The following is a 14,295-nucleotide window of genomic DNA, read 5'->3' on the forward strand; positions in this document are numbered from 1 at the left end:
AAGAACTTGGGAAAACTGAGTTTGCATGTTCTCGCCCGACCTGTGTGGGTTTCAACCAGGTGCTCTGGCTCCTTACCACAGTCAACAAAGTCGATTTAGGTGTGAAAGTTACCACCAACGTGGCTTTAGTATGAACACCACCTGCAACCTTGAACAGAATACGCAGCAGAGCATCGCTGGTGGTTTAATGGAGGGAAAATACTTGCGGTGTATGAATTTTTGTTGATTTGCATGGAGAACTGGAAAATAAGGCAGAAGAAGCTATACAAGATATAAAAAGTCTGGATTTTTCACAAAAAGGTTCCGACTTAGAACCCCAACCCTCTGTGGATGTGTGTCTTCACTTGCGGTTGACTTTAATTATGTGTACCAGTCCCAAATAACAATCCTTTACTCGGTTGCCACAACCTGCAAAAGAAAGTGTTGTTCTGTACAGAGCAGGCGGAAAAATATTTTCACAGTCGTGCACATTTTCACTCAAACAGTTTGAAAGCAAAGGCGGTGAGCAAAGTGGGTACCTGGGCACCTGCGGGTGTCAGCTTTGCTCCACCAGCAGCTCACTGTGCACCTGGAGTTTGTTGTGCAAGAGTCATGCTGGCTTGAAGCACTTCAAGGAGCCCCGTGCGGCACGAGCATGCCGTGCCTGACCGTCACATGCAGAAGAAAGTTGGAGGGAGATACACACACACAACTAAGCCACAGCGTTGACAGAACTTGTAATGTGTGGAGTGCTTTGCTTCTCGTTGGGCTTCATCGTTTTTCCTTGAATCCTGCTCATTACTGGCTATGATTGTCATCATTTAACACAAGTGCGGACACGCAATTACCCACTAGACACAACATTAGGTACACCCGTGCCGTTTATTTCTTTAACCTTTATTTATCCAGGTAAGGCAATTGAAAACACATTTGGATTTGTAATGCTGAACTAGCAGCAGGTGCAATCTGTTGAATTCAATAAAAGAGCTATACCAACAGTTTGGCCCCTAGACAGATCCTGCCAGATACATTAAGAATATTTTTATTCATGGTTGTAGTTTACAGTGGTGTAAAACTACACCCACCACATTTGTTCAAATAACTTTTTTTGTGTGCACATTGTCGAATATCAATTGCAAACAACGGCCCGCACTTGTGGGAACGTTCCTCAAAGAATATACTGTATCGTAGAAAATATCATGAAAGAAAACCTACAAAGAAATTGTGATGCACTCACGTATGTGGTGTGCTGTAATCACTTTGTGTAGCTGTACCTAATAAAGTGGCCAGGATGAGCATGTCACAATTGGACTGACTTTGAAAGGCCGTACAGTATCACCACCAAAAGCACAACTACTGTCAAGCCACTTTCTATTAGTTCCTTAACTTCACTTTCATTTAACCTCATTGTCGGCGGCTCCTCTCACATTTCCCCCGTTCGTGTAATCCCTCATTTCTTATTACCTAATCTTCTCCCCTGTTCTCCTTTTGAGCTCCAGCAGCCTCTGACAAGGCCCAGTCTTTTTCCAGGCAGCCCGAGTGCCGCTGCCCACACTGAAAATCCCCGTCTTCCGACAACAATATGATTAATGGTTCCATTTACTGACCCACTGTCAGCGGATTGTTGAGCTCTGCATATAATTTAACCACAACTAAGATGCCTTCGAGGCAGCCCATCTCCGGGTCTCAGGCAATCGCTCCCTCTCGCTGCACAGCTGGAACAGCTGTCATTTCATAAAGGTTAGACCGTCTGTCACTACGACTGAAGATGAGGGGACCGACTGAACGAAGCAGTCTTAGAACTTTGGGAAGGAAGAGCTTCCTACTTGGTCATGGTGACGTGTGTGTCGAGCCAAAAAAGACAACTTGTCAAAGATGATCCGAGTAAATATTATGGTTTTAGATATTTATTGAAACAAAGTAGAGCATTTAGCCAATTTGTAAAAAGTAACAAAATATTTGCTATTACACATGAAGTTGAACAAACCTCAAACTGATGAAGGAAGCTTATAAATATACATCAATTTAGTTGGACTGGTGGAGATGGTTTACTTAACAAGTGGTATTGAACATGTGTTGCTACTGACAATTGGACCGTCGATTGTGTAAAATGTGTCTAACACCAACACTGAACATGAGTGAGAAGAAAAACCGAGTGGACAAATAAGGTGCATTTCCCTTTACAAAAACCGTGAAGAGCCGCGAGAGTGAGTGACACCTTTCTAAAAGTGACTTCCACATACAGAGTGTCCAACTAAAGGAGCCATGTTTTGCTGCTATAATGGTGGATCTGGTTAAAGAAAATAAATACAGTTTACTGCTCAATGAATAGACATACTATATACACAGAAAATGGACTATTTCACCAATGTAATCAAAACCTTGCCCATATATATTCAAACCAGGTTATGTATTGTAGACTATGGTAAATGAATAATCGGAATTAATATGGAAAACAGTGTTGGCTATAATATTGATATATTAACTGATGCGCTGCAGTAAAAAAACAAAACAACAAAAACCCAACAGCTGAACAGACACATACAGACAGGTTTAAGCCTCTGTATCAAAGTGCATAATGGTGGAGGGCTTTTGCAGCACCTGCGGATCGCTCAGGCTTCTGGGACAGCTTAATAAATAGCCCGGCCCCCAAAAACCGGCCTCTTCTCTGGACCCATTTTTCCTCTATGGACTCACACAAACCAACAAGATCCCTCACGTTCCACAAGTTGGGATTGGGGATATGAGAGCTGGTTTGGGAAGGGGCCCATGAAAACACATCCATCCATACAACACACAGGCATTCTCCTGTCAACGCAGCCATACAACAAAGCAGGACCTTGAAGTCAACTGTGCCTCTAGTATCGCACTCTACTTTTTCTGAGAAAATGGGAAGCATGCGCCAATTTTGTTATCCGTAAGACAAATCTCACAAAAGAGACATTTTCTGGAATTAATCAAGCTTTTGAGAAGAGGTGAAGGTGTTTCCAGCCCTTGTAGGCACTTGGAGGGGTTAAAAAAAAAAACAGCTGGGCCAAAATAAAAACAATCTCAAAATAAATATTTCATGATACTCTCAGTTCCTGAAGACGAGATTTATTTTGGAGTGGGGGGGGGGGGGGGTCAAGTCTTTTTGCAATGGCATAATTGTTTAACTCTATAAATATAATTTATATAGTTTCTCTCTTCCATTCTCTCTCTGTCTTGGCCTCCTTCGCTCGCACAGATGCACCGCCATCGTCTGCAGTTTTCCTCTCGTCTCACTTGCAGACGAATTGGTCAACGATTTTGGTGCAACGCTTGCACTTGACGTAGCAGCACCAGTGGAACTTGCAGTGGCAACGCTCCACTAACTGGGCCTTGAACTGGTCGTAACCGCGACCGCAGCACATCAGCTCGCAGCCATCCATCCCCTCTGAGGTCTTGTTGCAAAGACGCCCCACTGTGCCCAGGGAGCCAGTGCTTTGGTTCTTCAGGCAGTAGTCTGGACTGGACTCGATGTACACCAGGTCGTGGCTGGTAGGGGGGTTGAACTTGTTGTTCATCTGCACCAGCTTCCCGCGAGTGTTGAGCTTCATGGCCGCGGCGCTGTCGTACTTCTCCTTCAACGCGTCGCCCACCTTGCGGAAGTCAGCCAGCTGCAGCCAGCAGGTCTTGAGGCTACATGAGCCCGAGACCCCGTGGCACTTACACGACACGTGCGCAAGGTCGGACACAGTCTGGGGGGAAAGGAAGGACAGCACCGATGAACGCACTTCTAAAGAGCGATTAAAGTAGGGCTCGGCAATATGACCGAGAAGTATATCATGGTAAGTATTTCATATTCATATATTGATTTTTTTTCTCCTTTTTTTTTTTTTTTTAATTGAAAAGAAGGACCTGGAGAAAAAAGGCTGAATTTAGGGTATTTGATTTTAACATGTAATTCCTAATCTTTCGTAAGACGTCAACACAACTACGAAAAAGTCAAATCAACTGCTCAATATATAAAGATTAAATGAACTCCTTTTTAAAGGGTAAATCAATCCAAACATTTTTTTTTTTCAAGAATATGTTCCCAGCAGGCCCACTAATTGAAAGATAGCATTCTGATAAATATTGCATTTGTGGAATAAGAGTTAATCCACCCGTTTTTAGTCATCTGAGGGGCGGCCGCCCCCAGAGATGGCTAAAAATGGGTGGATTCATTCTTATTCCACAAATGCAATATTAATTAGAATGCCTTGTTTCAACTAGCGGGCTTGCATAGAACATATTCTTGAAAAAAATATGTTTGGGTTGACTTCCCTTTAAACATAATGTACTTAGTAGGGCTGTGCGATATGGCTGAAAAATGTTCCACAATATAAGTACTTCATATCAGTCAATACTGATAATTATTGATTTTTTTTAACCTATTAAAACAAAAAAACTGTTTTTGTGTACATTGTTATATAGTGTAATGTGCAGTTTGTCTTCCACCGGTGCATTGTAAATGCTTATTTACATTAGATGCTACCCCAAAGCAGTATTGTTGACACACTTACATAAATTCATTCAATTTTTCGAAAATGCAAGTGTAGTGAACCAATACTCTCTTGCAGTGCTTGCATTAGTGTTGACCAAAGGTCTTAAGACTACTTTATCTTTTTAGCGGACTCATGATTGCCACAGTCCATTCATATTTTACTTGCCTGATTTGGACATGGCTAATATTGGTGCTAGCATGTCACAGACAGGGAACTCGTTTACTTGTGCACCACGTTTTCATCCAGGGGTGTTTAATCAGCTTAGTATACACAATATATCTTATTGTACCAGTAGTACTGAGTCGACTGGTCATTTATTTCAATGAATTTCGCCACTCTATCCCTCCGTGCATGTTTGTTGCACATATGCGTCGTTGGTTTAGCAGCTTTTTCGTTGGTTTGAATGCGTCTTCTTTGTTGGTTTGAATGCTTCTTCTTTGTTGGTTTGAATGCTTCTTCTTTGTTGGTTTGAATGCTTCTTCTTTGTTGGTTTGAATGCTTCTTCTTTGTTGGTTTGAATGCTTCTTCTTTGTTGGTTTGAATGCTTCTTCTTTGTTGGTTTGAATGCTTCTTCTTTGGTTTGAATGCTTCTTCTTTGGTTTGAATGCTTCTTCTTCGTTGGTTTGAATGCTTCTTCATTGTTTTAGCGGATTCTTCTTTGGTTTACTGCTTCTACGTGTTTGGAGGCGGCTGCGCGCTGCCTACAACGTGCACAATGCCGCGCTCGGGTTTGTTATCTTTTTTTTTTTCCAATCAAACATTTTATTGAAGGCATTTTCTATTGACATCCTTCACGTGTCAATTGCAATAAATAGTGATATTGAATTATCGCCCAGCCCTAGAGAAAAGCATGCTTATTATCTATGCGGCGGTCACATTCTTGTATATTTTGCTCATGATCTGATAGGACAACTGTTCTGATCGTGTGCTTTTGTGCATCGCAAAGTACAACGAAGCAGTCCACTCTTCGAAAGACAACCGCCTGGCTGGAGATATCTTGGCTCCACGTTTGCTTTGAGGTGGTTTCAAGATGTTTGGGGAGGAAAATGAAACCCCAGAACTGTCAGAGTGATGCTATCTACCCCTCAGATCTAAGGGGCCCGTGGGGGAGAGCAGACAGAGCTGTTGAATCTGATTGACCTGCGTTGTCTCACTTCCAGCTCGGCCTTTTTAAAGCAAGCAGAAGGCCGCAGCATGTGGATTTATAGCTCGCAACTTTTACGAGCCATAAAGAGCTTTGAATGCGCGTGTGTCTGTGCACGTACCCTTCTTCCAGCCTCGTTGTTGTGAAGATTCATCATAAGCCGCGCACTGTCCTGAGATCCTTTCGGGTAGCTTTTCTCCCTCTCGCGAGCATCCACAAACTCCTTGGAGAATCTGTAGCCATAGTTGAGGTTGTCTCCGCAACCGCCCCACAGCCAGTCTCGTGGCAGGTCTTTGGGCCGAGCGGCGCGGCTGCACCCGCAGCTGGACAGCTCCCCCTCTCTGCAGGCGCGGCTCACTGCGTTCACAACCCCTGCCGCGCTGATGGCGTAGGTGAAGGCCGTCTCTCGACTGCCTGTGCACAAACCATTGCAAATGGTCGGGTGAAAACTAAACAAAGCATTTCATTTCATGCAATTACATTCATCCGACGTGGTTTTGACCCACATATTTGCAACGGTGATGCACTTGTCACTCGTTGCGGAAATCCTGATCAGTCCTGCAGGCTTCAAGTCAAACATGTCGAAAAGTGGAATTTGATTTGCTATTGCTGGGTTTGAGCCAGGGAGTGGACGGCGCCCTCCTGTGACAAAGAGTTCACCCCACAAACAGCTGAGAGTTTTCCCAAATGGAAAACCACAAGGTCTCTTTCACATTGTCTGTCACGACTGAACTGACGGATTCTGGGTTTTCCGCCCACGAACCCCACCCTAACTCATTATTTCCTATAGAGAAAGAAACTGCAGATTGGAGCTCACCATTCTGACTTAAGAGCACAACTAAAGAGCGATGCCTGTGGACAAAAACGGCAAACGAAGAAACTGTACAAAATGGAACTGCGCGTCTCACACAGCCTTGTGGCCAAAAAGCAACAACTGCAATGACAAAAGCAGATGGACAAAGAGAGAGAAAGAAAAGGGGTATGAAAGAAAAACTGAAAAGATTTGTCAATGCGTGAATGGAAAAAAAAAACGCCCATAGAAACTCAAAGGAGAGGTATCAAAAACGACAAAGAGCTGTCTGAGTAAGGAAGCCTGTTAGAAAGTTTGAGATATATACAGCTGGGATATCCTGGAAGGAGTGGATTCGAGAAGGGGGGATTTTTTTTTTTTTTTCTTTTAATTCATCCTTTGAATATTGGCGTCCTATCAGACTCGTCGACAGACTCAAGTGTCTTCTCCTTCCCTGCTGCCTCGCCTTGAAACCACCCTGAAGAAAACCAGAAAGGCAGAGTCGCTGAACCCAACTGCTTGAGTGCTGCTCGGAGCTCGGTTTGAAATCAAAAGCAGTGTCCTCAGACAGCCAGTAGACAGCCGGACCCGGTAAACCTGCAGAGGACTCGTGCAGTCTAAAAAGAGTTGGGTTAAAACTAACACAATTTGGGGTCAAAAATGGACCGATCCACTACTTGGGTCAATTTGACCCACCTTCTTATGTTCTTTTGTACAAAACAACAAATTGACCCAAGTAGTTAATCGGTCTATTTTTGACCCAACATTGCGTTATTTTTAACCCAACTGTTGTTAGACTGTGTGAAGAAGGAGCAAGTAGAATAGTGGAGGATCACCCAGGGTCATATACAAAAAAGGCTATATTCAAACCGCACCGATAAAGAAACTCAAGAACAGCCATCAACTAATATCATATCGCATATGATATCCAATTCAAATCACTGAAGCAGAAGATTTCCGACATCCCAATTCAATGAAGGTCAATCGCAGCTCGTTTCTCTGCATCATCCACACCTCTCCAGCTGTACTATTTTCTAGTGCAGTGAAAAGTGCATTATCCAGCATAGATGAACCTCTATATCTCTGGAAAGAGAGACGGTTGAAAAGTGCTTTAAAAAAATTGAGCCATAAGCACCTCAAAGTAAATTTTATTCTCCAAAATGGGGCATAATCAGCACTCTAGAGACATAATGTAAAACCTTCTCATGAAAATGAAATAGCAATAAATAAGAAAAAAACCTTTTTTTTTTGAAGTGTCTACATTTTGAGAATTCAGTGCGCAGGCAAAGTACACATTTGTCCCAAACAACAATTACTGACATCAAAGTAGCTGTAACTTCTCAGGGACCAAAAAGATAAGTCTAAAGTAGAAGCTTTAGAGGTAACAAGCCATTGTACCGCTAAACATAGAACATACCATGCTCTTGCCATGTCAGACAAAAATAAGAAATATCACCATGCAGTCAAAACTGCAGCTATACAGCTGACATTACAACAACCCTATTGCCTGGATTTATTATAACCCATATGGAAGATTATGATCAATAAAACATGACAACCTTTTTTTCCCCACTTTCCTGAGATGCAGGCACACATCCAAAGAAAACATTTAGTGGTTTTATCCAAGCATGGTTCGTAAAGTTCTGTTAGCTTGAATGAGATATCAGAACATTGCACGCCTTCATTTTGAAACTTGTCTCCCGCCCATCAAAGAGAAAAGCTCATTTTCTGCTATGTTACATACTAAAACTAACCAAGCTAACCGCTGGCTCTGTACATGCAGATTGCGCAATGTGTGAGTTTCCCAAAACGGATAACGTCTGCATTCCCTCTGTCTCGCTTACCTATTTGCATGACCCGTCCAAAGACAGAAGAATTGTCCACTGTGCTGCAGTTCCAGCGCCGATGTCTGAACTGGTACTGGCACTCTCTGATGCCCGTCTTTGCGCCTTCGCCGATGTACTGCATGTGGTCCTGGTACAGCTGGCACAGCTTCTTCTGGCCCTGCGAGAGGCCCGCCAACTGGCTGCACAGAGGCTGGGCACCGATGATGTAGGCCTCCGGGATCAGCAGCGGGTTCATGGCTAAAGACCTGCATGAAAACGGGGCGGGTGGATACAACGCAGGTGGTTTCAATCATGTGGCGACCGTCGCGAGCCAGAATGAGCAGTCTCACACACACACACGCACACACAGAAAAATGATCATCAACAGCTGATTGGTTTTCCGACTCAGACTTGAAACATTTTATTGTCCGGCCTAAACCTCAGAACGGCTTTAAATCTTAATGACATTGCATTGAAAAGTTATGTGATCGGCAGGGCCAAGCACGCAATGGCGGTCAGAAAAGAAGTGCACAGTAGGAAAGAAGGAAACGAGGAGGAACAATAAGAAAGGCTTTTTGGTGGGTCTACCCCAGTTTAAATAAAGAAATGCTCAACCCCTCGCATGTTGAAGAACTTGAGCTGGGAGCAGTTCAACTAAAGAGCCAATGTCCCATGACCAAGTGTTTCTTTTTTTCTTTTTTACAGCCTTTGGAAGCCTTTATTTTTCTAAGGGGGGAAAACCTATATACATTCACCCGTTTCTCCACAACTAAAACTCTAAAACTTTGCGTACTTTTGAAATCATTTCGCACACCGCCATTAGTTAGTTCAGTTATCACTTTCTTAATACACGCTCACACCGGCTAAAGCTATGAAGATGAAACCACCCCCAATTTTCTCACAGAAGCCGATTTTCCACATTTTCATAGCACCACTTGCGAAATAATGATTCAAAGAGGGATATTAAGAAATAGCAGCACAACCCCGGGCATCTGGTTCCAGGCCACAGGACAATCCGAGCAGCCCATCCCTGAGCCCCTCGAGAGAGACAATTAGCCTCTCGTGTAACTTGATCGACTGGGGGAATTGCAACGGAACACACACACACACACACCAGGAAAATACAGTCTACATAGACACTACGCAGACATGCCCCCCCCGTCCCTCTCCCAAAAAAATCATTTACCCTTGACGTTTTCTCAAAGAGGAAACTCACAGAGAGTTTCTACTGCACGGTCAGCTCGCAAGTGGGCCTGTGAGCCAATACTCAACTGTACAGTATTGACACAATTAACAACATTAACTATTTTTTTGCTCATTGCCACATGATATCATGGTTGGCCTTTACTGGATCATCCATCCATTATTCAAACCGCTTATCCTCACAATTGAAGCACATTTTAATCAAAATGTCTTTGTGAGACCAGTTGAGATATTGCTCATAATTTCACGTATTGAAGGGAAAGTGTGCTGCAAGAAAATGTCAAATTTGTCCGCAAACCTTTATTTATTAAATTATAAACAAATCTTCATTCATCTGTCTATGACTGTGATCTATAATGACAGGCAGAGCAGTTAAATGCTCTTCCATTAGATGGCATCTAAGGTACTCAAAGAATAGTTTTCTCCAAGTGGTACAACCGCTTGACCCACATTTCAGACAGAGTAATTCCATTTGTGAGTAATCGGAGTGGAGCTCATCATTATTTCAGTATTCATAATTTTTGTGACACGTTTTCCCAATGTTCTAATGTAAAATGGGTGCCTTTGCTCAAAAGCGATTTTGAAAGAATGCATTAACACGGTGGTTTAAGAGCAGCCTACATACATTTGGACAGAGAACAATGAAAACCACAGATATTCCGCATTTACTGTATATCTTATTTTTTATTTTGGCTTGGCAAAAAAGGAAAAAGAGAAAACATGGGAGAGAGAAAGGACTTCTTGGAATGCTAATGTACAACAGTGAGCATGTTGTGGGACTTCATATGTGGTGAAACAGAAGCCAAGTCGACTTACAAAAACACATCTGAATTTTGTCATAAACCAACTGGGAAAAAAAAAATAAAAAATTAGCAAAACGGCCTTGCGCGATTACAAATGCCACAAGTCAAATGCCACACTGCACAGACGGGCAAATCCCCCCAAAAGAGCAATACATACCACCACGAGTTGGCCTCTACCACCACCTGCATGAGGAGTGTGACGAGTGTGAGTGCAAAGACGCAGTGTCTGGAGTCCAACACGCTGCCCAGGGGCCAGCAGGCCGGCCGGCACACATAATCCAGTCCCAACTTCATTGTCGTGCCAATCTGAGGGACGACAGAGCAACATGGCACACACGTTTACATACGCAAGTGCACTGTTAATTGTGCATGACAATATTTTCAGCGGCTCTCTTTCACCCCCCCCCCCCACACACACACACACACGCAACTGTGCTATAGTGTTGTATGTTGTACGTGTGTGAGATGACCTTTTACAGCTTCTAAGTGTGAATCACATAATAGATGTGGAGACAGCAAGGACAATGGACCTGAAACCTCAGCCTGATACATTCCTTAAAATGGCTTTACTCACAGACATTTTGGAGAGTTTTGTTTGAATGCACAGAAGATACATGCATTAAAAGGAGATTAAACACATATGAATGACTAACTACATTTCAAGTTATGGCTATGTTTAAACTATATTTTTAATGATATATTGTGGATGTACACGTATGCTTTTATCAAAATGCTAACACAACATGTTCATTAAATAGTTTACTCAATTAAATCAAAGATATTAAAGGCCACAGATTAATATTAACGTCCAAAACAGCTAAGTGCTATTTTGTACAAATTATTTTTACTGGTAAAGTGAAAGCAGAAGCGGCGAGGTGGGGGCCACGTCGACAGCGGGTGGTGTTGAGGCCTGTGATGCTCAGCATTTTTTTAAAAATAAATTAGGACAGCAATATGAGGAAAACGCCTACAATCCCCAAATCTAACTGCCTTGTATACAAATAGCCAAAACTGGGCCGTGGGTATCTACTTCATCATGCGGCGAGATTTTCGACACGATTACCGGACTCGCGCAAATTCTTACACGCAGGTCTGTCTACACGCGAGGTCCATGTGGGTTAGGGGTGACAGTCGCATTGTAATGTATGCACAGTTAACATTAAACAGATTTAAATATTTTGAAGGCAACGCAATGAGCCCCGCTCAGTGGAAGACTCCCACGCGTGTAACAAAAAACACAGGTGCTTGCAATTATGAACTGGATCTGCAGCCAATCAAGTTATTAAATTTGAGTTTGAATTGTAATAAATAATTCTTCCCATGTATTACAGTATTTGACAGTCATACAGTTAATTGCGCGCTGGCGAATTGGAGGCGCTGCAGACGTCTGCAGTCGGCGATTGCCCCGTATAACCAACCGGCCACCCCCCCTCCCCTCCGCCCCAAACCCCTCTCCCGACCCCCTTAGAAAACATTTGACCCCAACAAAAGTGGCCCTGCTCGTTGACCTGTTGACTGATAACTAGCACACCCATTTGTGGAGCTAAAAGTGGCATCGAATTGAGCGCACTTCCGTTAGACATCAATTAGAGGAAAGCCGTCAAAAAACATCAGTGACACTTAAGTAAATTTAACTCACGACATTTATACCAAGGGGTGTTACCGCCATCTTAGAGTCAATTTTGTTTTTCCATTTCACTATTTAAATACCAATTATGAACCACGAAGAAAGCACAAGCCAATAGACAGGCTATCACTTCATGACATAGTTTTTTATTATTTTGATTTCACGGGCTAAATTTGTATGTCCATTTTAATTCAAACAATTAAAATATCCATTTAAATCCGTAACGAGCTACGTGAGAGTGAAATAATATTTAACACGTTAATTTTCTCTTGTCTTTGTTTCTCCCGTCTTGATGTTCAAACCAGGAGAGGGAGCCAATTACTACGCTTTGATATACAGCACGCTAGCCAAAGGAATTACAAAAATCCAATTAAAAAATTATTTCAGATGAAACATCCTTTTATTCGTTCTTTAATTCATTAATCTTTTGATTACCACGAAGTTAAAAAATAAATAAATGAAAAATCCAGGACGAAATCGTCATGTCTTTTACATCCAAGAAGGCGCACTTGTAAAATAAAAATTGAAGTGACTTGGAGATGCTCTACTTACCAGAGAACTGAAAGATGTAATCCACCTTCTGCAAACGATGTCAAAGCAATAATCCAAATGCGGTCCCGGTGAAAAAAAAATACGTCCTTTCTCTCGCTGTTTTATCCCAATCTGGTGTACAAGCGGGTTGGAGATTAAGTTGACAGTTCTTCAGCAATGGACACCCCAAAAAAAAATCACAATAAAATAAACAGAACAGGATGCGCTCCGTGCGCCACACCACTTGGAAGCAGCGAAATTTGATCAAATGCTTGATCAGGCAATTAATGAGTCGAAGTGAAAAAGTTCTTTCTAAAAAATAGTTAAATCGTAACACTGGGTTGAAGCGACAAATGACTGTGCCCGTTTTAATTCACTTTTAAATGAAGAAAAAGAAAAACAAGTCATCTACACGGTTTGGACGAATTCTGCTTGAAGTTGCATCCAATCCAAAAACAATAAATCCCAGCCGCGCACGCTCTCAAATCATTGAGCGTTTTACCTGCGAAAACATCCACGCGTTGCTTCACGCCACGAGCGATTTGCCAATTTATCTCCCATTCTGCGCTACAAAGTCTCTGACAATCCCCGAGTCCAAGCCGTGGCAACCAGTCATCCGCCTCGCGACAGTGGGTCAGCTCCACACAAAGCGTTCCAAAAATACCAAACAAAAAAAAAAACTACGTTCCAAACGGTGCGGCTTAGCGCGCGCACGCTGCCACGAGGAGCGAAAACAAGCAAACAGCAGCGTGTTTTGCCGACGATCCCGAGTGTCGTCCTCCCACGCCGCGTGTGTGTGCTCAAGTGCAGCAGACTGGAGACGTCTTGTGCTTCCCTCTCTCACCTGCTCGTGTGGCCTCCTCCCACAATGCAGCGTGGACGCGCGAGGCCTCCACGTCGCGCATGCGCATGTCTCGACTCTCTACCACGCTACAGAAGTCCAATTGAGGAGAGAGACGAGGGTGGGACAGGCTGTAACAAAACAAACCTCTCTATTACCTAAAATAAACTTGAAAAAGCACCTGAGGCTATTACCTTATCCATTCCAGAGCAGAGCTAGGATTTTCCCCTTCAGCAGATCGAGTTTCGTCCCGGCAAAATCGCATCGTGTGCTTTTACAGGCTGCTCTCATCACCTACGGGCCTTTCCAGGACGGCGGCCTATACTGTAATTATTATTCTATGCTACATGATCTACAAACATGCAACAGAGATCCTCAGGCTTACAGCTCAAATATTATTCCGTGAACCCGACGACCGGTGTCGAAGGTCATCGTGTTTTAATAATTTAATTTCACGACACCGTGAGGCTGTAAATTACTGAATGTTGGTGGCTGTTGAAAAAGCAGACAAAGCCAAGTGGAAAAATGAACGAGGATGTGCCCAAACAAATAATTGATGCATCATCGAAGATAACAATCAGATTTAATTAAACAAATGAGACAAGTACAGCCATGGTCATATAAAGCACATTTCAAAAAATATCCAATCACACATTTATTTGTATTTTTTTTCCATGGGGAAAAAAAATATGAGCATCAATTATTAGATTTTTGCTATACACAAAATGATGATGAATATGGTCTCAAACCAGATGAATATAATTTCAAAGCTATCTGAAAACATTATCCTTAAATTATGCAAGTGTACATGCAAGCGACAAACTCACTGTAACTTCCACTAATAATCAGGGCTAAACTGAGCTCCTCCCCAACATGTAAAGTTTTTCTCTCAGTCAATATGTATCATTTTACTTATATCTTTAAGTTGGTGGACAATATAAGGGATAATTAGTTGTGCAAACTCTTATTTCTTTGTTGTAAAATGTGGGAAAGCAAATTTTCACAACAGCAAAACATACAATATTTTTGTTGAATTGTCCAAT

The 14,295-nt window shown here is 42.6% G+C and overlaps 1 protein-coding gene across 1 annotated transcript; it reads right to left on the reverse strand.

Moving 5' to 3' along the window:
- Positions 1–1,870: 1,870 nt before the first annotated feature.
- On the reverse strand, positions 1,871–13,298 carry wnt5a (wingless-type MMTV integration site family, member 5a). The gene is made up of 6 exons (XM_086052599.1): positions 12,914–13,298; positions 12,433–12,543; positions 10,411–10,559; positions 8,266–8,513; positions 5,753–6,045; positions 1,871–3,698 (listed from the first exon to the last, which is right to left on the reverse strand). The coding sequence occupies exons 1-6, from the start codon at positions 12,923–12,925 to the stop codon at positions 3,240–3,242; spliced, it is 1,272 nt and encodes a 423-aa protein (XP_085908725.1). The 5' UTR covers positions 12,926–13,298; the 3' UTR covers positions 1,871–3,239.
- Positions 13,299–14,295: the final 997 nt, after the last annotated feature.

The sequence above is a fragment of the Filicampus tigris genome, chromosome 1, assembly GCF_054856515.1.
Source record: "Filicampus tigris isolate MCC_2025a chromosome 1, RoL_Ftig_1.0, whole genome shotgun sequence".
Classification (NCBI taxonomy): Eukaryota; Metazoa; Chordata; class Actinopteri; order Syngnathiformes; family Syngnathidae; genus Filicampus; species Filicampus tigris.

Excerpts from the sequence above, each read along its gene's own strand:
- wnt5a (XM_086052599.1), bottom strand. Across the intron at positions 8,514-10,410 it reads GTAGAGGCCAACTCGTGGTG|GTCTTTAGCCATGAACCCGC; the intron begins GTATGTATTGCT and ends GTTTTCATGCAG. Across the intron at positions 3,699-5,752 it reads ACAACGAGGCTGGAAGAAGG|ACTGTGTCCGACCTTGCGCA; the intron begins GTACGTGCACAG and ends CTTTCCCCCCAG.